General features: G+C 40.5%; 1 protein-coding gene and 1 long non-coding RNA gene across 2 annotated transcripts in view; both read right to left on the minus strand.

Moving 5' to 3' along the window:
• The window catches only part of KLF13 (KLF transcription factor 13), a 30,272-nt gene extending 7,789 nt beyond the window's left edge, over positions 1-22,483 (minus strand). Inside the window, exon 1 of the mRNA XM_071754943.1 lies at positions 21,461-22,483. Coding sequence (XP_071611044.1) covers positions 21,461-22,001 — 541 coding nt within the window. The 5' untranslated portion in view covers positions 22,002-22,483. The remainder of the gene's footprint in view (positions 1-21,460) is intronic.
• LOC139801106 (uncharacterized) overlaps positions 1-24,295 on the minus strand; it is a 55,598-nt gene extending 31,303 nt beyond the window's left edge. The window contains exon 1 of the long non-coding RNA XR_011728070.1: positions 24,100-24,295. This is a non-coding gene — a long non-coding RNA (uncharacterized lncRNA). The remainder of the gene's footprint in view (positions 1-24,099) is intronic.
• Between the last annotated feature and the right edge of the window lie 788 nt (positions 24,296-25,083).

Raw genomic sequence — 25,083 nt, forward strand, 5'->3', positions numbered from 1 at the left:
TGTGAAGGCACAAAAGTCATTATTGCTCATAAAAAATTAGTATACAGTCTGGAATAAAGTTACTGTGGGTTATTAATTAAGACAAAACCTAGCTGCTGCTTCAAAACCACACGTGGAAATTCATGGTCTGTCATCAGTCTCATCTCTTAAAGAGAAGGGATGTGGCTTTCTGTGCAGGTAAGTTATATAAATGTCCTTTAACTGGCACTAAAGCAATCAACAGAATGAGAGATTGTACAAATTGATTGCCTAATCTCATTAGGGAACATGCAACCACAGTACAACTGTCTTGCATAAGCTGTAACCCATGGTCATGTTGTACTCAACAACGAGCTTTCACCATCAGACTGGCTGTACACAACTCAGTAAAGATTTTTAGCTCCATCTTAGGCACTGCTGAAGACAGAATTTTATCTTTATATAATGACTGCAGAGTTTGATCTGAAATATTAATGTGCAAATATTATTGAATATCTTAAATACATCAGGAAACATGTCCGCATGTGAATGTGTTTATTGAGAATCTTTGGCAGCAGAGCTATTTTTGTGCATTATGAACATTACTAGCAGGACTCAGAGGTAAGTTTCCAGAAGACAAAGATAATTAGAAATAAAGGAAGCAAAACCAGCTGAGGCTTCTTGACTCTTGAGAGAGGCAAGCAAGAGATTCCTTTAAAAAGTATGAAACAGAGTAAATTTTTTTTTTTTTTTTGGTGTGATTTTAAATTTTTGGATTTCCATGTTACAAGTCCCACTGAAGTTTAGCCTTTCTATCACCCCTTCCAAAGCACATGACATCACACAGATGTTAGAGTTACACACTCTGATGAAAAAAATATCAGATTTGAGAATTAAATTCAACCAATCTTAACTGCAAATAACGTGAGCAAGAACATATTTGGCTTCTTCCTAAGCTCTACCCAGTAAAAAGAAAAAGCTGTGTGCTCACAGAGTAAACATACATGAGATCTGCAGGTGCACTGACTTCTGAATCAATTTCAGTGGAGCAGCTACTCGTGCTGCTTCCCTTGTCTGCCAGAGCAGACTGCCAAATGCACTGCAGAGTTGCCTGGGCTATAGAAATAGCATTTAAAAAATGCATCTTGCTGTAAGGGATTCAGAAGCAAGTACACCCAGCTTGTTCCTATAATATTATATAAAGTCTCTTTGTATTATTCTGTATTGGTCAGCTATTATGTATATTGAGGCAACTATATGTAGTTATGGGCAACAAAAATTACAGCAGTGGTGGAAACTGATCTGATGTCTACTGAATTTGATTTGTTCCACACTTGTAGAGCACGCTTGACCTTACCCTGATCTACACAGAGTCTGAACCAATGGTTTCACCATTACATCTGTATCATCTCCAACATTTGAGCAACAATAAAAAATTATACCAAGTACTCTGTAGACCTAAGCATACCTACAAATACTGACTGAAATGCCAAAACAGGTTGAGGCACTTGTGATACCAATCATTTTCAGGATTACAAAGCAAACAATTAGACAATTGTATCTGAAAAATTTGAAATGTGATAGCCACTGGCCTATTATTAAGTCAAACCATGATTTGGAGACTTTTTTCAATCCAACTCATGTAATAACTCTGTACATTATATTAGAATTTTTAAGCATATGCCAAAGCCATGTAGTAACAAAGAAATTTGTATCATGGGAATCCCATGAGTGTCTGCAAAACCACAAACAGTAAGCCAGAAACAATTTTCTGTGATCTTCAATCTGTTCTGCAAAGCATTGTATGTTGTTATGAAAACAGACTAGAAACCTGAACATGCCACTGTGTGCTATTCTTGTATTTCTACATTTTCATACATATAATTAAGGGTATATTTGGAAACACAGATCAGTAGGCAGGGTGGGGAGGCTGAGGGGAGGACAGTTAAATGGAGATCTGACTGAAGCAGCCTTCCTCCAGGAGAGGAAATGCTATCCAGGGGAAAAAAAATACTTGGTCAACCAGACTGTATTTCTTGAGACTGGCTGGTATTTTAAAGAAAGAGGAAAAAAAAGAGAGAGAGAGAGAGAGAGAAAATGTCATCCTTCAATACCACTCTTCAACTCCAAACCTTTAACCTTCTGAGTGCAATAGAGAGTATAATGTGTAGCTTTGATGTTAGAGGAAGAGTGGTTTCTTTCTCAAGTATTTAAAAAGGGATAAAAAAATTTCAAAGCCTCAGAATTCCAAATTCTCACAAATGGAAACCAGTTAAGTTTTAAATTAATGATTTTTTAGTGATATTTCCTAACCAAACAAGCTAAATGCAACTATGTTTTTTGGAATCTGCTTATGTGTGTCTTTTGAATGTCTCGTCTACCTTCAGCCCTATATAACAGGCAGCAAATTCAGCAATATTAAGCTTGACTAGTTCCAGGAAAATCTTTATTTTAATAACAACAAATTCAGTTGTAAAATCGAAAAATTATTGGATCTTATGTCTTCTGCATGCAAAGGACACTACTACCAAGCAGGAGCTGCAAAAGCTACCATAATACCCATTATTTAAATCTTCTGATTATTTTCTGTACCTTAACATTTTTAGTGGGTTATTTAGACATGCAGGAGTATTTCTGCAAAGAAGAGTTTCCAAGTAGCAAATTTACAGTTTAGGTGAATGCATTTACTTGGAAGTACTTGTATGGCTCCACCTGGGAACCCAGAACACACCATGTGACTTATCTGTATAACCTCACCTGACAAGAACAAGTTGAAGAGCAAATAATGAACAAACATTCAGATAGTGTAATAATAATAATGGCTACAATGCCAGAGAAGTGCACATAGTGCATAATTCCTCCCCTAGCTTTAACCACAGTCAGGTCAACCCAAAAACCAAAATAATGGATTTGGCATGTTCCATGCAGCTATCGGATACTTCTTAAAAATATTCCCAGTCAATTTCAACATAATGGAAACAATTCATTTTTTAAAAAAACATTCTTTCAGTTAGGTTCTAAGCCTTTATTTTAAACTAGTTCAGTAATGTCAGCCAGATGGTAAACCTCAGTTTGTAACAATTTTATCAGCAACATTTGTTGTTCTTTTGTCAAGGTAGAATCATTCTAACCTTTTTAGGTATTTTTTTCCCCTAGGCCACTCCATCACATAACCTTTCTGTTGTCTAAAATACACATTCCATGGTTTTACTCAATCCCTTTTCAAACTGGGATGCCCAAGCTGAACTGTTCTGTGTGAGTTTCTGTAGTTTAGCACTTTTAAAATACCCATGTTTTTTTATCCTGCATTTTTGCACAGAATCTGAAATTTGAACCTGTTATCTTTACCAAGTAATTTTCTGCCTACCCTGTAAACTCCTGCTTGATTTCTCTTTAATTCTCACTTTATCTCTGGTGAGATGCACCAGTGTGTGCTTAGTACATGAAGCTCTGTGTTCCACTTCCAGCTAAAGCCTGGTTCCAGACCACTTCACAAACCAACCAATAAGTAGCTAAAAGTTATGGTACAGAATCTAGAAAATAAATCATATAGCAAATTGGCTTTAAAATGAAATGGCCATAAATTCATTAAAAAGAAACAGTGCCACATGCTTTGCTGAAGTTTTGAATGAAAGAGTGAAAAAACAGCTAGAGCTGTGTGGATAACTTATTCTGATAAAAACAAACAAAAAAATCAAAAAGCAAAGAACCAAACAAAAACCTTTGAACTGCAGAAAAACCCACAAACCAAGAAGCTCACATTGATTTTATTTTTGCTTGACCAAAATGTTTTACTTCTTTGGGGATGATGGGATTATTTTTGGTAACTCTATCCTAATTCCTTTAGCTTGGGGACTAAAATATTTTCTGAGTTTAACTAATATATAGTTCTGTTATTCATAAAAGATTATTTGCCGATGGACAACTGTTTATCAAAAATAATAGTTTCTATATTTTTTTGCTGATAAAGAAACACAAAGCTATTAATATTCTTCATTAACATTTCTTGTTAGATTTTTTTAGTGAAGATTAAATGCCTGAAATTTTTATTAGGTGACTAACGGGAGATCTGATTCTCAAAAGGACCAACTTTGTGTTTTCAAGTTCCACTGGACTCCCTGTGTTTATATGCACACGGGATTTCCAAGGACAACCAACAATAAATCCTGGCAAGATTTTGGACCTCTGCTGGCAGTGTAACTGAGAATATGTCCTCTAGTATTGCACTGTGGCCCAAGGAGTCTTAGGTGATTCCCTACAGCATCTCAAGTACAAGGAACTTATTTGCCTGTGTTCTGCTAAGCTGCTTGGTTTTGTGTACATTTGTCCTCCTGAGTCTTTTTGCAAAGTGTTGGTAAGTGATGCAGCCCTTTGAAACTCTGTATCTGTTTTGAGTTATCCCTTCAAAAAGTAAAGATTCACTCTGTCACTGCAAAGTAGCAACCAACCCAAAGTCCGGGCCAGAAAGACCAAGCATATTTTCGGAACATATATTTTTATCATCTTTTCTGGACTGATAGAGAGTGTTACAATTCCAGGGATATGTAGTTGTTTGCATTTATTTGGTTTTCTTCTCTCCAGCCACATTTACATTGTAGTCTCTCTCTGTGCTATATAGTACTCCAAAAATTAGGTTATCCTGCTGGGTAATTGAGAAACTCTTTCTTACTGATTGAAGACCATAAACGTGTCATAAAAAAATCTCTTCCAAAATTCCACAGGTTGAAATTCATATCTGTGTCTTTAGACCTGAGCACAGAGCCTGATGCTACTTACTGTACTCCACCCTTGTACTAAGGCACACAGCACTTGTTATTGCTTGTATCAGGCTTTCCCCACTGCAGTTTTTCACTTCCTGGTTTCAGAGGACTTCTCACTTTATCTCTTTTCCTTTCCTTACACAACCCCTCCCTGTCTTGTTTTTTCCTTCTTCTTTTGCAACTACAAAAAAATCAGCTGCACGAGGCCAGAGGCTTCTGAAGCTTTAAAGTGTTGTAGACTGTATCAAAACTGGGACTGTGTAAACATAGTTGCATTTGTGTGTGTTAAATATTTTAAAGAATTTTTCTCTTCAAACAGAAATGGATACAAAAATAACTACGGTTCTTTAGACTCGAGGATTCCTTCCTTTCGTGGTAGCTGTACAGACAAATCTCTTTGAAATACATTGTCTCTATTAGAAGTAACAAAAGTATTCAAAGCTACCTTAGTAAAGAGGCTGAATTAGATGAATAAAGCCTTGAACCATTATTGTGAATAATGAATCTTGCCATATGCTCAGCACTTAGGTAAGATTACAACAACTCAAATTGATGCATGAATAGAATGCAGTGGAATAGAAATGTCATCAGAAAGGCACCTCTGAAACTGAAGTGAGGGAACAGCTACATGTACTTTGGAAAACACACCTATGGCTTAGAGATTTGTCATAATTCTCCTAAGCAAGGGTCACAGACTATCTGCAACTAGTAGCAAAATGAAGGGAGATGCGGGCATCTGTGTTTTTGTTGTCCTCTCCAGCTTCCCAGCATAGAACTGCTAGTAGCCTTGACAAGAAGGTAAAGAAACAATATCCTTGTTTCTATCCAGACAGTTTCTTTTGCATCGAGAAAGGTTATATTCTTGCCTCTCCAAGCAGTTAGTGATTTTATAATACACATACATCTTTTGGTTTGTGTTTAAGCTTGTACAGAATGCTCTCATTTTGTAAAAGGTGGACATCTTGCTTTCTTCAGGCAGAGCTGTGCTGTGTTTGAGGTTGTAGATCAGGTTAGTTGCAAACTAGAAAGGAAATAGATGGTGGTGAAGCATGGTGTTAGACAAATGTCACCATTCCAGTCATCTTTTTTCTCACTAGTCTGAAATGTGGCATAGTTAAAAGGAACAGGAGAGTAACATGCATATGTATGTTTTCTCCTCACAGAAGTGTAACGAGCATGGAAGATGTTCCCCGTATCTCAGAGGGCAGGCAAAGTTTTCTTCTAACAGTTAGAAAACACAATGCACAACTTTCTGCTCTGTCTTCTAGATGGCCTTGTCAAAATCTACAATCATTGCTTCTCTCTTGACCATTTGCTGTTGTATTTCCTGCAGTCTTGCTATGTGGCTGCACTGACAGCATGTGCACTTGAAGTCACTTACACTTGTAGTCTGTAAAACTGAGTAATCAAAACTTCTGGTACCTCTTAAAAAGGCAGGAATCCATCAGCTAGAGAAATGGTAATGTTACATTATATATGATTATATATGATATATTATATATATATATATGATTATATGAGCTGTTATTTACAATGCATGTGATTTCAAAGATAAGGGATAAATATCCATACAGTTCCAAATGGATTTATCTTTGTCATCTAAGGCTGCTCTTTTGTTGATTGTGTCTTAATTCTGAAGCTTAACTGTCACCAAAAGTTCTGTGGCAAAATGGTGATCTCCCATCTAAGAAAAGAGGATCATCTGAGCTACTAGGATACCCACGGGGTCAGAGATTTATCCTACCTAGCAGGGACAACTTCTATGTCTTGGTGAGTGTACAGACCAGAATGGATGCTGCCTGCCCCACAGGAATAACTTCTATTGATTGTGCTTCCATTAAGTGCACTGCCTTTGTTTACATGGACTTTTGCCACATCCTATTATAAAAGCAACGTTTTTTTTTTCCCTCTGCTCCTGGAATCTCTGAGTAAACAAGACTCTTTTGCTGAGTACCTATGAGAGTACTCATTGAGAAAATAAAGGCAACAGACTCAGTGTCAAAAAGAATATGTTCTAAAGTAACACAAACTAAATGTTGGGTTTTCTGTGAAAATCAAGCACCTGCAATTGCTCTATGTAATTTCTGTTCAGTAAACCTGAAACTCTTACTGGGTACCTCTATCTCTGAGGCATTAAATCCTAGACTAATGCTCAGTAAAACAGCTGAAATGCCACTAACTTAAAAGAGCAACAGCTTCCACTTGATTTTGTCTCTTCTGTGGCTTCTTCCAAGAACAGAGATCAATATCTGACCCTTTGTCTTTGTACTTAAATGCAAGATAATTAAATTGCGTTGTTCTGAAATGATGAAGTGATGAATTCTGAGGAGAGGAAGATGTGTCTTAGCTATGTATCATTTCCAAACCACACTGAAGTATCAGACTCTTTGCAAAGGGGCAGGCTCTGGGGCTTAGTACAGTACCTCTTTAATTACTGTATATCTCCAGTACTTTCTACTCAGATCTATGATGGTAATAAAGGAGGATGTTTTTTAAGCCCCCTAATGTGAACAGAAAATAAATGAACAAAACACCATGAGTGAAGCTTCTAAGCACATCTGGGTGTTACAGAATGACAAAACTAAAAGAAGGAGGGTTTATTATTTTCCATTGGTCAGTCCTGCTTTTTAATAAGAATACTTCAAATGAATACTGGGATTGCAAAAACAAAAAAATGTAAGTGCTAATCAGCGAATCTGACCTCTTCTATCACTCAGCAAAGGAATTTCAGCCTAGAATTCTTTCCTTGAACCAAAAACTTTTTCAAGGGTTTTCTTCATTCCTTACATACAAAGCTTGTGTCTTCATCATAGGTCAGAGAAGTCTGGCCTCTTAAGACATAACAGACTGACAGCAGTGAAGATATGTGGGATTTCATTCTTTTTTTTGTCACAGTGATGAGCCAACTCAAACCTTTTAAAGTGACAAGGGTCTAGAAGAGGACTCTTCAATTATAAATAATAACAAATGCAGTATTTTTATCACATGAGCCCAGTTAAAACTTGAAAAGGGAAGTGATAATATGGACCTTGATGGATGACATGTATGCTGGACTGAGATCTTGTTGAGCCATTTGCAGACTTGTGTTACTTCTGTTCTAGCATGCTGGCATACTGATCTGTTGTCTGCTAAAGCTGATGATTTCGGCTGCACCTCTCACCCTCTGTTAGAGCAAATAAAGTGATTAATGAAAATGTTATGCAGACAGCAATTGAAGCCAAGAAAGAAAACTCCACAGACTTGCTTCTCCAGGAAAGAAAAAAAAAAATCTTACCAAGAGCTGACACAACTGAAGCAAGTATGTCTACAGGGAATGTGTAGTTTAGGTACCAACAGAAGCACAAGGTTTCCATTACAAACTGCTGCCTGGATCTTTCCTGTGCTACCTCAGAATTGCTCACTCTGCTACCCAGCCCACTCTGCAAACTCCAAACAGCTCTGGATCAGACATCTAACTGTTAGCAACTCCATGGGAGCTCTACAGAGTATTACATTCCTTGGCATCCTGTCTTTCTCCAGCCCACTCTTACAGTGGAAAAAAAGATTGCATGCTCACTATAGGACACTTCCTCCTCTTCCAATCTGTGCTACTTTTTCTTGAAACCTAGGACCACATTGCAACAGAGCTGACAGGCTGTCAACCCATTCATAGGATGGTCTGAACACAGAGAAATTATACATGGAGCAGAATTAGCCACTAGGTACTCATGGGTCAAATGGCAGGAACAAAAAATGCAATGTAGTGGCTTCTAAATGTCTGAACTGTTTCTTTAGAAGTTTTCTTGTTAATGTAACTCCACAAATAACTGTTCTCCTTTTCTGATCAATGAGATCACCTCTTTCCTCAGGCTTCTTTAGGGGATACAGGTTATTCTTTGCTCTTTTAATGAACAAGGGTCTTCTCTCTCTAACTGAAAATGCTGTCATCAAGTCCTTGTTGGAACTTGCTAGCTTACTCAGATGGTCTTAGGTTTTAATTTATCTGAGTTCTGACCATTGTGGCAGGTAGGAACTTAAAGGTTAGAACAAACCTAAAGGCTTGAACCTGAAGGTGTTTGTGTTGCAAGACCATGTGAACTGAGACTGAAACATCACGTACCATACCTGTCTGTATAATAAACACAGAAATGACCTCTGTAGTGGTTTAGACTCCTTTCAGCAAAAGTCTACCTCATGGTTTTTGTGATGGCTTTCATTAAAAAATTGCATGGTAATGTGCCTGATCTTTGGTATGACAATGGAAATGTTTTACGTAGGTGCACAGTTAAATAGGTGGTAAAAAATTATATTCACCTGGTGTGAACTGTAGGCAAATTCAAGCTGAAACTGTGAAACCTCAGCTCCATGAGATTTACCCTGCATTTATGTGGATAACTGCAAAGAAGAAATCATATGACCCCATGAATCAGTCTGTTCTCTGTTGACATACCGATGATTTTTTTATTATTCTATTCTTCTAAAAACAGAAAGTGTTTGTAAAAGCAAAGCTTATAAAATTAATGAAAGGTTGTCCTGCTGTGCAAAATAACAGACTACAGGATTATTAAACAAAACTAAAACCTATACTTTATTTATTTGAGTTTTGGAAGATGTTGACTGAAATCTGTCTCCAGCTGAAGTCCACATACTTTGGCATGAATAGATATTGTGGGTAAGGTATGGCATTTTATGTGCACAGCATCTTTCAGGCTTTGGGGACAGGATGAGATTTCATTTTGCTAGAAGCCAAGCAAACATAAATTGGTTAAGTTACCCTTGGGTGTAACTGTGAAATGTCTCTTTGTGAACTTTTGAACTGTTTAATCAACAGCCTCACAGTAACACAGCATGCATGAAGCATGGGACTTCTGCATTTGTAAGTACAGCTGAAGCTGTAACACTCCGTGAAAAATCTGATACTGAGAGTCTATTGCAACTGTATGGAAGGAAGGAGTGGGAATCTCATTTTTATTCTCATTCTGGATGGACTGTTGTGCCAGAGAGCAAGGTGGTGCTGAAGTAGTTTATGGGCAGCATCAGCCAATGTGACCGTATGGAACATGCAGCTTCAGGGAAGAGGCAGCTCTGGAAAGGAGTTTTATGGGCTGATAATCAAGCAGTAAGTCTGTTTGTTGCTTGGCACCAAGCAGCTGCCATTCAAGGCGTGCCTAAACCCATTACATACACTTCAGAAAATCTTCTGCCCAGATTGTAAAGCCACCCTTCCTGTTTAAACCAGGATTCAGGATTCAGGTTTTTGGTTTTAATAAAGGAATCAGATTCTATGATAACAGTTGTATTCATACTCTAATGTGCTCACTTTTAAAGCAGGTCAATTTTTTATAAAGGACAATATTTGCAATTCAGTGTTCAACTCTTTTGAGTCTCATTTACATGTTCTGTTCTGACAATACCTTCCCTGTTTATTTTGCACCTCCCCATCTAGCATTTCATCTAGCATGAAAAGAAAAAATGAGCACTGTTACCTGTTCCTTTCTAGTTTCAGCTTGTTTTTCAGTCTTTTCTATGTGTTAATTCTTTAAAACTATAAGTGCATGTAAGCACAAACATCTGTAGGCCTCATTCTCAAATGTAAGCAGAATATAAATGAGAAGGTTTTGAACAATTATCACCAATTAGATTGTCTTTTAATTTTGGTTGTCTTAACGTTTGAATCTCTGGAGTGAACCTTTAGGGGTGGAACCTAGAGGATGGTTCTGAGAAAATCAGGAGTCTCTCTAATGTTTCTGAAAGCATGACCACCTTGGCCACATTCTACACAAAATAGAAACAAATGGTTACTAATGAGATGTTGCAGTGAGTTTCCCTTAGCATTCCTCCTTAGGCAGACTTCCCAAACAACTTTTCCCTAAACTTGCAAGACTTAGGGCATCAGCAAGTCACATGGAAGGGGGGTACATCATGTGGCAGAAGGGAGGCTGTTTTATTCAGACTGCAATAGAGCAGCATTGCTGTTAGAGCACCATTTCTCTGAGAATTAATACCCACAGCATAACACACGCCGGGTGCAGCTCAGCCCCTGTGATCTCTCCATGTTTTATGATCATTTTGCAGGACAGCTGCTTGCAGGGTCCTCAGAGCCTCACCAGCTGTGTCTGACGTGGGGGTCACTGCGTGGGAGAGAGGCCATGGTGAGTGCTGGAAAGAAATGAATGAATGAAGTGTATGGTTGTGGAGGAGTACAAGGCAGAAGTCAGTTATCTGAGGATGACTCTGGATGTGAAACGTAATTGAGAAGCTAAGTTCTTAAGTAGAAAATGGACATCATTCAAAGACAGCCTTGCCAAAGGCATCTTAGTATATATAACTTTGAAAGCTCCTCTCCCTACTTTTGAAGCAACTATCTCAACATATATACTAAGAAATCAATGTGACTTTTTTTTTTCAGAAGAAAGTACTACTTTCAGTGTTTTCCTTTTTTGAAGTAGTAATGAAAGGAACATCTTTACTATTTTAAACTTTTCCAGACAACACCTCTATAGAAGCATGGCCTCTTTACCAACTATAACTCTGTTTTCTCTTGCACACTGTGCCTGTGTCTTCATATCTTGCCTCTACAGGACAGTCTAGCATTAAAACCAGTTATGTCTTGCTATAGAATGTGCTTTAGACATCTGAATCATGCTAGAAGAGCTGCCTAGCAGCCACCATTTTCCCTATAAGCATTTTAAAACCCTCTTGACATGTAAACCATTTTACTGTGTGAGCGATTCCTCAGCAGAGATTCTGAATTCTACAGATCATGCATATCATGTTAAAATGATGTTGCTATAAAGGTAGACAAGTTGGAGTAGAAAGATTCCTAATACTTGGCAAAACATACATCACTAGTGCCTCAGGCACATTTATTCATGCTCTGCTACACTTCTTTGAGAAGTTAGCAGCTCTATTCTCTTAGTTAGTAGGTCTGCTCTTCTGGGTGAGAAGAGGAAACCTGCTGGCCCTTCTGTCTTTTTGAGATGGTGCACCTTGTGTCTGCAGGAAATTAGCTGAGCACACCTCACATGCCTAAAGCTGAATGGCTAATGAAATACAGGCTAATGAAATACAAGCTTCCTGTGATGGAAAAGACCTGTGAAATACAACAGGAAACATTTTAAACTACTACTCTCAAATTCCTAAAGATATTCCTGCCATCTAAGTCTGCAGGCTTGCTCCAAAACTCTATGCAGAGGGCATAATGTATATTATGAAAAAGATCGTAGAAGTTCCCAGCTGTTCTTATTTCCATTCGGACTCTTGGTCATTCTAGTCCTGAATCTGGGATCTATAAAATGACTTGAACCTGACTTCCTGTCCATATTCCTAGCTCCTGCTGAGCACAAGTCTGGCAGCCATGAGTGGTTTCATGCTGGGATTCAGGAATTCCAGCATGCTTAGCTGCAAGGTTCATAAACTTGAGTAATTACTTGAGTAATAGGTTCCATTACGACAGACTTATGGTCTGTTGGTCTGAAGGTGCAAATACTGTGCATCTCTGCACAAATGGGAAAAAAATGTATCAATGAGAATCCCAAGAATCCTGACAGAGATGTAATCCTTTGGGGTATCAAATCCAGTTTTGTTTTGGTCATGTTCTGCGAATCTAAAAAACATACTTTGCAAATGCATCCTGGATTTATTACAGGAAGTTGAGCTATCTGCCTACATTCTAGTGGCACTGCCTGTAGGACATGTATACACAAAATGGAAACTTGTATTGATTTAGAGGAGCTTTTAGGGCTCTATTAGAGCTTCACATGCATGCAGAAGAAAGGTGTGTACAATTCACATTGGTCTTGGAAAACATAGCAGCCTCCAGAACAATCAAAAAATGGCCAGGCAATCATGGATAAATGTTAGTCTGCAGTTCTTATGCTTGCATTTAGAAGAAATTCCAAATTTAAATTTAGTTAGCCCCTACAAATATATAGTGAGAATTAGTCTCTGGCTCAGTGAGATTTTAGCAGTATTCTTGTTCATATTTATTATAGCAGGATACTAAACTACCAGATTAAGAATGTAGGAAAGCCCCATATACACTGTGATGTTTTGCAAGAACCTATAAAGCCGCAGTCTAGTATATAAATTTGTACCAATGTAATTTCATTCATTTAAGCCCAGATTCCAAAACAAATATTTTTCTGATCTATTCACAAAGAGCTCACCATTTCAGCAAAATTTTACAGGAAACATCTGAAGATGGACTAGGCTGATGTGTTTTAACTATTCTCAGCTGGCTCCATTGTAAGATCCTCTAGTGGAAATACTGACTGCTGTTTGGTTTAAAAAGCTCAGTCCTTCCTTTTTGGGTGCCATACCTCAGCTGGTCTTACTCTGGAACTAAGTGGTTAGCAGTTCTGTCTCTTCCCTTGACCAGTTTTAAAAGGTGCTGTTGAAGTAATTAAATGATATATAACCAGCATGTTTCACGTCCAGGGATATTCTAGCTGGCTGCAGGACCAAAGCAGACAGAAAGCTGCAAAGCACTGTGCTCTCCTGTGAATTTTTTTAGGTGCCTCTATTCCAAAAACTCACATAAGCGAATAATAGAGAGCAGTCTGGTAAAAATATAGTGTGCAATTAATCTAAGATAGCTTATGGATTCATTGACTGCAATGTCAACAAATACTCAGTCACAAATATTTTTCCTGTAATCCCTGAGAGCACTACTGAAGTGCTGTAATTGATTACAGAAAAATCTTTGGCTTGCTCTAGAGGTCATTTCAGGATATGCTCACTTTATTACCATTTGAATTGTGCCAAGTTCCTGGTTAGTAAATGTTTTTTATGGTAGGGCTGCAAAAAAGCTTCTGAGGTCGTTTTTCTAGCAGTAACTACAGCAGCAGCACTCTGAACTTTTAAAAACTTTTATATTAAGTGGAGGCCCTCTAAGCTCTGCTGAATCTGCAAGACCTGAAAAATACAGGATATGTGTGTCTGACTTTAGTGCCTGCACTTAAATAACCCACATTGTCTAGCTATTGTTAAACTGAACACAGCAAGATAATGATCTCACTGCCCATGCGAATCTATCTAATTAAAGCCAAGTGGGTAACAAAGGAAAAAAGTATACCTATAGAAATTCTACAGAAAGGACCCTTCAAAGTTGTTCTGCATTTGAGCAGCAGAGTACTTTTTTGGCTCTGTCAGCACTGACTTCCAGACAGCTGATCCAAGATTGGAAGGGAGCAGGGGGGAAGTTGGACCATGCTTAACATATAAAACAGAACTAGGAACCACATGTCCAATATAAACAAGTTCCAGGTTTCTGCTGTTGGGTGTTCCATAACCACGTTCAAGTCAGACATTAGCACAAAGGCAGAAGTTGTATTGTAAATGGTTAAAGGTGCCTTCTTTCCATGTGAAATTCAATTTTGAGTTAATATCTTAAAGAATTTCAGTTCAGCAAAAGATTAGTTTATGCCCAAATCATGTCACATTCAAATACTTTCTAATGTCCTACAGAGCAGTATGTGCTACTGCAGAAAAATCTTCTACAGATTGTGCAGAACACTTTTTTTCATAAAGTTGTGATTAATTTATAATACTAGCACAGCTATCCACTGCACCCATCCATTCGTTAAAAAATGCTGATTTACTCCATGCTACCTGTAAGACTTGGGTCTTGCAGGACCCAAGGAAAGTTCTGCTACCAGTGTCTATGATAAGGAAAATTGCAAGATGACCCACCTTCACCACTTTCAGTACTAACAGGTCTCATTATACTGCATCTGAATACCACCTCCATGCTAAAAGGAAGATAGTTTGTGGTAAGAGAATACTGTGAAGGTTCTGATTTTCCAGTATGTACCCAAAGTTTTCACCCTGGAGAAAAGGCAGCCTCTGAACAGTGTATTCTGTGAATGACAGTGACTGGAACAGCCATGCTTGTGTTGTGTTGTTTTCTCTTAGTGACCCTCTGCTCAGTAAGATCACAGTTTGCACAGGTCAGCAACTCTCTGCCTGAGCTAGACTCAGCTCAGTAACTGTCTTGGTCTCAGCAAAATGTGATTTCCAATGAACTGTAGAAGTCACAAATTTCTTTTTGTACATTTTTCCTGTTTTATTGAGTATGTTTCAGTGCCACACAGCAAGACCATGTGTGTCTGTGTGTCTCCTCAGAATTGAAGCAATGCTCTTTTTATCTTTTTAACAGCTTGTCTTCTTCCCTCTGTATTCAGCAAAAGCAAACAGAGGAAAAGTGGGAGAAAATTATGGAGACAGAAAATTTAGTTGTGCTGATTATACCTGTTTCAAAAACAATGGTGGAGAAGGAAACAAGAAGACAGAGAAGGTTTTTAGTAGAACCTCTGCCCATCACAAACATGAGTCCAGTAAACTCAGCTTTGCTTTTAAAGGCTTTTTAGATACAAAACCCAAACTCTGCTAATTGTTATCAGAGGCTTTATTTATGTAATTTCTGCATGATGAACATCTCTGTAAAGACTGGGGAGAAAAATGAGGAAAGGGAAGCCTCTCAGAGGAAAACCTGCACAACAATCAGGAGATTTAGTTTTCATTAGTAGCTAATACTACTCAAGTGTGTAGTAAATTTCTTTGCCAGCCAAATGGATTCTCCATGCAACCAATTTAACCCTAACTCTTTTGCAGCTGTGTTAACTGAATCTTATTAATCAATCCTGACTCAGTCAGGTAAAAGGAGTGTGCAGGAGTTGATCTACCTTTCTTTCTGCCTTGAGCTCCTTCTGAAAAATGTAAGTTTTAAAACTTTTTTTAATCTTTTTTGAACGTTATGCCCAGTGCTTATTTAAAAGAGCTTAAAATTAAGAGGCTTAGAGCACAAATATTGGTTTTTTTGTTGTCTTCAGTTAACATTGGCTGTTTGATCTAGCCTTAAGGTCAGTATTTTCGAGGGTGAGCTTTCTTCTTTGGAACTGTATATTAAGATGAGGATTTAGGCAGGCCTGTAAATGAAGGTGTTTCATGTTTTCAATTGAGTAATTTTTCTTTTTAATGTGTTGAAAGTGGTTTTGAGGAAGTAAGAAAGGAATCGTAAAGCTCTTTCAGAGCAAACAAAAGCCATGCTTTGCATTTTTGTATTGCTTTTAAAAATAGAGGCTTATTAAAAGACATGTAAGGCAATTGGGTTTTAGAAAAATGATAGAATTCAGGAGCATTCAAAAAATGCAGGAGCAGGCTGCTAAACTGTTTAAGAATGCTTTGTGGTTCAGCGTGGAAAGACTATTTCCCAAGGCTGGCCATTTGAAGGTGTCCTGAAGCTACCATATGAGCTTTTCCCATAAGATTTTGATGCACTCAGCAGAGGGAGGAGGTGGAAGGCAGTAGAAGAGCATTATTTGACACAACAGCCTAGAGGCACTCTGGAGCTTTTTGATAATTTGAGTGTATGCTAATGATAGCAAGGAGGCAGCCATGCAGAGCCAGCTGGCTGTTTCTAACTTTCAGCACAAGAAGTCAAAACCAGGAGGCATAGTTACTAAAATTGAAATTGCTGAGCAACACAGAGGGCCAAATTCACTTCAGTCTGTACTCTTGCCTGTGGGAAACTGGCACTGGGGAAAGGCCTTTCCAGTTTCCTCTGGCATCTTATTCAGAGGAACACAGCTCTCCTTTCAACCCTGGCATCCAGAGCAGCTTGACTGGCAGCTTGCAGGGCGGACTGAACCAGTGGTACCCACTCATTTCATCCTATTCTACACAAGAGCAATCTGTAGCCCTGTTGTCCTGAGTTATCTTGAATGTCACAGGAGGCATTAGATTAAGTTTTTCCTCTTGTAATCTTCTGGAATGGCTTGGATTTTCACCAACACTGCCCACTTATGACACACACTCCTAGGGCCACAGTCTATCTAACAAGCAAACTAAAGGAACCCCAAGCCAAATCTGGTCCTCATTTTCTAGCTAACCAGCCATGTTTTTGGTAATTGCTGTGTGCTAAAATGGAAGATAAAGTTTATTTCACTGATATGTGAACTTGCATCTCCTCACATTGGTTAATTGGTGTCTTCACACACACACACAGAGGTAGCATCTTGATTCAAACCAACTTCAAAGAAGTTGTGCTTTACTGCTGTGTTTTGGATTTATGTAGCTGGGGCAAATCAGATAGACTAGAACTGAAAGCCAACTTCCTGTTTAAAACATTTTATCCAGACTTTATATAAAGGCCTTTTTAACAACCTAAACACAGGCCAAATACTGTGCCAATTTGTCCAGCCATGCTTGTCACAGTGAGGTCTCATTGTCCTATTTCTTATATTGCTTCCTAATACATTATGAATTTCTCCATCTTGCATACACCAGTTACAAAGTCATCAGAAAATTTTGCTTAGGGAAAAGAGAATAATTGTGGGGAATAAATGGGTATATAAATTAAGCCCAGCTTTTTTCATAAGGGTTTATTAGTGTTCGGAGTTTTTTAAAATGTGATTGTAGAGATTTAATATAGAGAAATGGCAATAGTTTTACAATTTAATGGAAATGAGTCTGTCTTTTCTACCTATTTCAATTCTGCTGATGTTTCATGAATAAGGGTTAGATTAAAAAGAACAATATGCCAAATAGCATATCCTCCATAAGGTTACATAAGCTGAATGCAGAGCTGCCTGAGCTCACTCTGCCAGCTGGAGACCAGCAAAGTCTTGATCACTTTCTCTTGGATGAGTCCTAATCTGACATCTGTGAGCAAGATTAATATAGTTAGGATGGCCTTCACTTCACTTCCTGTGCCCCAACAGCCATGTAGAAGTCAGCTAGTGTACTGTAGTACAGAGGAGCCACTGTTAAGCCACCTGGCCCCCAAGTTTGTTTCACTGTAAGATTCCAGGCTGAGACTTCTGCCCACATAACCTTAGCTTATGCCAGTTTGTGCAAACACATTTAGTTCCGATGATTAAAAGCTGTTTCTGTGTTAGGATGTACTGCTTGGTAAGTAGAAGTGGTAAGTTTAGAAGGACATTTCAACGGAATTAATTGGAGGTTTATTTTGTGCTTTCTCTGCATTCATGATGCCACACTAATGAAGCTAGCTAGAAGCTTGAGAGGTCATAGTGATTTGAGGGTGGGCTGCAATAGATGGGATACTTGTGATTCCTGCCCAGAATCCAGTCAGTTTTTCTCTATATGTTACATATTTATATGTTGGAATAATTTAGGGGTCTCTACAGGGTCTCTGAAATGAGTGGTCCTGGACAATGTGTTTTGAGGTTGTGGCCTATAAATGGCTAGTAGGCTCTGCACTTTATCTCTCTTCTGACTGGTGAATCAAAAGAGACAAACTGGTTTCCGGTGACTTCAGAGGCTTTCCAAACCTTCATAGTAACCCCATGCTCAAGAACTACTTGGAGGAAGGAGAACTTTGTCATGTAAGTTGCATTATCTCATTTTCTGGAAGTCCTTCATGCTTAGGAGTTTTCTCAGGAGTGGAGAGGATTTTTAAAACCAGTATGCCAAGGAAATTTTTGTATCAATATAGCTTGGGACAAACAGGGTGCTGCATCTGTGGATCACAACACAGCTTATATGGTCCATAGGAACTTCAGTGGGAAAAAATTTGGACTTGACATCTACTACTGCTGACACTAAATATAACCTTCTGGTAAACATTAAAACTTCAAGAGCCTTGTGGCTGATGATCATGTTGAACTCCAGGACACCCAGTGAGAGAGTAGGGTGGAAAACATAAACATTAAAAGAGACCCAGGGGGAGGGGAAGGGGACGGGGACCGGGACGAGTTTGAAAGCTGGTGGAGAGAATGACAAAGATTTTTGTGAGTAATATTTGCTGGTTCCAGGATTTGTCAGTTTAATAAGGACAAAGCATTCATAAGGCTGAGATAGCTTAGCCACTAGTGTACCAAACACAAGAAACTATGGAGTGCTCTATCAAGTTATGTTCCAATAGAGAACTAAATTCTAAAATGCTGTACTCAGAGCAAGGGCCTGAGGGCAAAAGGCAAATGCTGCTTCCTTGGCTGTTCTATCTTGGTTCTTCTACTTGAAATAGTATAATTATCATTCTCTGCAATGTGGCTCTTGCTTTGGGCACTTGAGCACTTGAATCTAGTTTTAACTATCAGAAGGATTCCACATAGAGCACCAAACAGCTGGAAAATAGTACCAGCTTTCAGTCCCTACTAAAGTGGTCTGGAATGGACCCAACAGTAGATGGAAGGCTTCATGTCTTTACCACACCATAAGCTCAATGATCTAGTCTATCCTTCCTTCAAGCAAGATGAGCATAAGCCTAGTTTCTGAGCACAGTTAACAGACAAGTTTCTAAAGCAGGTTATAAAATGCACTAGCCAGATATCTCCTAGCTCTATCATCAGTATCTTCTAGCCTGGAGTACTGTTCTTAGCCTTCAGTTCACCCCTAAAAACCAGATCATCTAGTAATACAGCAAATGGAAATTGTACTCTGTAACAGAAGTTTTTGATTGTTCCTTAGTAAACAGGTTTGGGAGTTACTGGGAAGTTGTTTAAAGCACCTTGCACATGTACTTGGCAGTACTTTCACCACTGTTTGGTGAGGTGGATATCCATCTCCCTATCCATGTGACAGATGTCTACATGTTACTTAACCAGTTCAGGACCACTAGAATGCAGAGGAGACCAAAATCCCTTGTTCTAAATCAGTAAAGTCCCATTGTTCTTTGTAAACACAAACATTTGCCAGTTCTGGAATTCATTGCTTGTTCTGCTAGGGTAGCTCCTAGTGTCATATAAACTGTTTTCAAGCCTGACACAATTTCTTTTAAAGAAAAAAATTCAACCCTCTTAGGAAACATTCTGTAAGACGAGTAAGAAGTATTTAAGCCTGTTTCCAGCTCAATCCAAAGAGAGACAGACCTGTTGCCAGTGAGGAGGGAAACTTGGCAGCATTGCTTAAGGCTTCCCACACAGACACTGGAGACGCAAGAAAACAAAGAAGCTGTAGTCCTCAAGGGTCCTGCCACTCCCAGGGCAAAATCAGTCCCTTCCCTGCTTTTCCTCTAGCTCTCAGAAACACGTACACAGACTCTCTTCTCTCAGTGCCGTTAGCTACAGCAATAACCAATTAAGCCCTACAGACCCGGAAAAAGATACAGTACATGAAGAGTTAAAAAAACAACGCAGCAGAGAACTTGGAGGCGAGCCAGCGTCCCCGAATGACTCTGCTCAGCAGCAGCCCGAAGCGACACTCCCCGCTGGCCCTGCCCTCCCTCTCTTCTCCTCGCAGGGCGGACGCGGCCGAGCACTCCTCCCTTTATCAGAGACAGGAGTTCCCTTTCTTGGTCTCTAAGCTGATTTGGGAGCCCGGAAACATTGTTAAATTTATATTTCACTTTTAAGACAACAGTAAATGCCAGAAATAAGAAAGCAAAAGAACTGAAAATTAATGGAGACAATGCCCTGCAAACCAAGTGGAAGCACCTTTTCTGCATAACTCCCCAGGAGGCAAAAAGCAGTTACACAGTGCAAAGCAGGGCGGGCTGCCTGGGGTGCCAGGAACATGCTGTTCCTTTGGCTGTGCAGCACAGGGAATTGTCCATCCATATGCTCAGACTTGATGAGGCTTTATTCTCTCCCATGGAGAGCAAAACATACCCTCAGTTTAGAAGGGTTCTTGGTTTATCTCAGGAAAGCAGCAGGAAAAGCTGAAGGTACACTTAAGAGGTAAGGCCAAAGCTGCCACCTCTGAGCTAAAAACACTCAAGAGTAATTAAATCATATTCAGTTCTGAGGATTTTTTTTTTTTAATGTTCTTTTTAAGTGAACTGACCATACTGCTCAGGAAAACAGCTTACACAAACCTGCTCTAGTCAGTGTGCCTTGCCATATGCACTGTGATCAGTGCCTTCAGCAGATAGGTCTCACTGTTTGGTGCTCCCTGTCTCACGGGAAGCCACTCTGTTCCCCAAGCACCAGGCAGAAGCATGAGGTCTGGCAAGCTGTGGGGCCTGTTTCACGATGGCCCTCCCAATGCTTTTGGTGCATAACTTTAACAGCACTTTCAAGACTTCCTCTTTTTTTCTATCTGTGTTTCATGAATTACAATAGCAAAGCAGATAAGTCTTCACGAAGAAGTAAACAGTGAACACTGGTCAGAACAAGTTAGTGTTTGCATTCAAATGCTTTTTGTTTTGAAATTGGTTTTATGGAGCTGCCAAAAGCTGTTTTGAGACTGCCCGTGTACCCATTTCTACACTTATGCCTCCTTGTGACTCGTGTTCAGCCTCTCAACTGCCGCCGTGTCTACTCTAGCTTTCACACAAGTGTCTGCTAAAGAAAGAGACAGACACAGTCATTCAGGTGCCTCTAGAACATTTAATTTTAATATACCGGCAGTATTGATGCTTGTATGGAAAGTGATATGCTGGTAAAAAGGTAGTGACAGGAAAAGTAGAAGGAGGGAAGGGAAAAAGTATTGGAAAGGAAAGTAGAAGGTGCAAGGAACAAGAAGGCTAGCAACTAAAAATTACAGCTTGGTACAATCCACACAGATGACCCACACACCATTCACTGTGATGTTAAGTAATAAAAAGGGCAACGTTAGCTTTGAATTTATGCCCAGTAAAGGCTTATTCCAAAAGGGTTTGGGGTTTTTTTGGGTTGGTTGTTTTTTTGGGTTTTTTTTGGTTTTTTTTTTTGCTGTTGTTGTTTGTTTTTTCCGAGCCTGAGTTCTGAGAAGCAAACGACAATGGTGGTCAAATACAAGTTTGTTTGGTTTTGCTTTTTCAACGTTCATTTTAATTACCAAGCTGTAACAAATAAATCTCTGGCTGGATTGTAACTAACCTGTGTGGGTCCTTAGATGAGCTTTAAGATGGGAAGATTTGCCATAAACTTTTTCACACCCCACATAGTGGCATTTGTGCTTTTTCTGGGGTGATCCAGGGTCAGTCCAGCTTCTCGTGTGTTTGTTCTTTTGTCTGGGGCTTGGCTCAGTTACTGCAGCCAGGCTAGTAGGTGTGGCTGCTCTTCCTCCTCCACGCTTACCAGCCGAAGACACACTTTCTTCTTCAAACTCCTTAGGAGCAATAGAAATGTGTATTTGTTCTGTGATATCAAAGGTCTCTGTTTTATCCGTCCTTAGAGTGGGTGAGTTTGGGACATGCTGGTTCAGATCTGCCAAAATGCTAGCTACCACAAGTAATGATGATCCATTGTCTTTCCCGGTTTCTCTGACTTCCCGCTTATCCTCTCCATTTGATGAAGAAGGTATTCCCACATGAGGTTGGGGATCAGGCTCCCCTTGGGGACTGTGGATAATAGCCCGACTGGACATAGAAACAAGGCACTCTGCTGCAAAATGATCCACATATGCTGCTGTTGCCATTTTTCGTAAGTTTAAAAAGAAATCCAAACAAGAGGGAAAAAAAACAACCCAACAAACCACAAAACAAACCCCCCAACACTGCTCTTTCCCTTTTAAAAAAGATTATGGAAGCAGGCTTTTTGCCTCTCTTATTTCTTGGATCTCTTTGTAGAAGTAAAGACTGATTTAGCAGCCATCAAAACCACACTGTTCGTGACGATCGCACCCAGATTGTCCCCAAATAAAAAAAAAAAACAACAAAAAAAAAAAGAGCGTTGGAAGTCCACTGGAAGAGAAGCAAGAGCAAATAAATCCTGGCAGTGGCAGCTTGTTGCCTGGAGTATGAATTAACGCTGTTTTTTCGAGAGCCCCAGAAAACAGAGATGCGGTTTCCCCAGCCCTTCCATTGCGTGGTGACAGTAGAATAAGCTTTCCCCGTTATCGCTCCTCGGAGTCGCCCGGACCCCTGCGGGGGCGTGGCCTGGGAAAACATCTGGCCCTGACGTCACCGCCAAGCCACATCCTGCGCCATCGGGGCGGGGCGCTCGGCGGCGCGCAGGCAGGGCCGGACCGGGCCGGGCTGGGCTGGGCCGAGCCGAGCCGGGCCCGCCTTCGCGCGCCACAGCGGTCCGCAAATGAAAGGAAGCGGCCGATTGGCTGGCGGGGGCCGGCGGCGGGAGCGGGTGGCACCGCTCCTGTCCCGCCCTGTCCCGCCGCCACGGGGTGCGGGGTGCGGAGCCCTCCGCCGGCGGGATAGCGCAGGCGGCTTCCCCGGGCTGGGCTCCCGGCCCTTCGCACGGGGCGGACCCTCTGACGGATGTTAAACGATTTGGGACGTGCCATAGAAGAGCTGATACCGCTAGGGACAATTTAACAGGCGCTGAACTGTTGAAAGGCAGGGATGAAAAAAGCATTGTAAAGTTGGAACCGATATAAGTGACAGGAGAGAGCGAGGCTGCACCGTGCAGCTGTACAGGTGGGGTTCACGTGTAGATTTAAACAGGTTGTGACAGGCTAGCTGGCTGACAGGGAATACACTGAAATCACCCCTTTTCTGTCAAAACTCTCCTCACTGTAGCACTCTGCTGCCTCTAAATTACTTAAAAGTACAAACGAAAATAATAACTCTCTAACGTTTTTGTCAGTATGTTTCTCCAAACTAATCCTTGTGAAATTCCTGTCTCAGTTACAGATGGACCTTTTCAGAAAGCCAGAGGGCTTCTTTGGATGCCTTTCTGGATGGAAAATTTTGGAGTTTGAGGGGGTGTAAGAGGAAATGAACATCTGTTGCAGAAGCTCAGATAGCTTTGGTGTTAGGCTGAGTAAAAAGCTGGCGTTGTACACATGAAAATGCCTTATTCGGGAGCAATTGTATGCTTATGACACTGCTGCACTTCATGAAGAAACACGGTTTAGGTTCTCATGCAACACTTCCCTTCTGGGTCAGGCTCATTGTTAACCTGTATCTACCAAAGTAATCCGGGTCTGCTCTAATACTGCAGCATGATGTGAGCCTTGCTTGAATCGCTGCAGCAAAGGGAGGAATAAGGCAGACAACCAGTGAGGGAGGATGTGGTTTAATGCTGAATTGAGCCAGATCATTTTGATGCAGGCATATCATGCCATTTGGCCTGTTCAGCATATCTACAGGAAGTGTTTACACATTTCTAAATAAAAAGGTTGATTTTTGAGACATAGCTATCTGTACCAGGATAAAATCTGGGGAAAACATTTTCATAATGAGCAATTTTAGTTGAGTTCGAGCTCAGCCTCCTCCTTGACAGAGGAGGATTGCTTAAATAGATCTACCTGACAGTTCTTTAGAATAAACTGTAGATCCAGAGCAGAAATCCTGCAGCTCCTCCAGTTTGAGGAGAAACATGGGCCATTTTCAGGGGAGTGAGGAAATGGCAGAGCTTAGGTACAAGTTCTCAGTCCTTACCCCAATGTCAAAGGCTATTATCAATAAATGGACAGAAAAAGGGACACCTTGACTATCCTGGTTGCCAGCTACCAGCAGGCTTTGCACCAGCACTGACAGATAAGTTCTAGGGGCACCCTGATTAACCCTGTGTGCCTCCCCACACACTTCCCCTCAGCATGGCTATGCCTCTCTTACCGCCCCTCCTCGCTGCTGTCTCATCCTGTTATGTTCCTCCACAGACTGTTCTGGTCATGTCTCTGTCCCTGTTGTGTACCACCAGCTTTTCCAGAGATTCTTGCGGCTGAGAAGCGCTGCTACAGCGTGGCCCTGTCCGCAGTGGTGCTGGCAGAGGCCATCAGAGGGTTCACCAGCTCTCGAGTATCCTCCCCCCTCAGCGCAGCCCGCTCACCCATCCGGAGGCTCGCGGGGTTTGATTGGCTGCTCTGGAGCCTTCCAGGGAAGGCCAGCCAATCAGGGACAGGCTTACATCCGGCATGAGGTTTACCTCATTGGAGCAGATTCTGCCATGTTGGCACAGGAGTGTCTGTACCTTCAGAGTGGTTATTTGGGTCACAGTCTCGTGCCGCTTATTTTTTATTTTGTTGTGCGAGCTGGCAGAACACAGCTCACCATGCTCATGGAGTTTTTAGCCAGAGGAGAGAGGCGCTGCATCGTGTGCACAGCCAGGCCCATTAGAAGCAGGTGGACCATGAGGAGGTAGTGGTTGGCTATAACTGATATACTGGGAGAATCAGGGAGGAGACAAGGACAGACAGGGAAAAGTCCTTTCTTTTTCAGCAGATGTTAGGTTAAGGCCTTGTCTTGACAGCAGCTCCTGTTCGATAGGAGTTCTTTTCATGTAAAATCAATGGCCATAACCAGATCCCCAGTGAATTTCATGAATTCTCTAGTATTGTGGTTGCAATCCTGTTTCAGTACCAGCTTGGAAGTGTGGCACTGGCCCTGTTTGGGGAGGTTATGGGCAGGCTGATGAGGGGAGAGGAGCAAAGCAGGATGTTTGTTTCCATGAAAATTTACTCATTTTTTTGGTTGGATGAACCCTTTGGGTGTGACTTCTGCATTTGGCAAAGAGCTATGTTGTAGAGGTTCGTTGTAGCAGAAAGGCTTTGTAATGATAAAGAAAAATCAGTCATGTGGTAGATGCGAATGTAGCCCAGT

The sequence above is a fragment of the Heliangelus exortis genome, chromosome 11 (assembly GCF_036169615.1).
Source record: "Heliangelus exortis chromosome 11, bHelExo1.hap1, whole genome shotgun sequence".
Classification (NCBI taxonomy): domain Eukaryota; kingdom Metazoa; phylum Chordata; class Aves; order Apodiformes; family Trochilidae; genus Heliangelus; species Heliangelus exortis.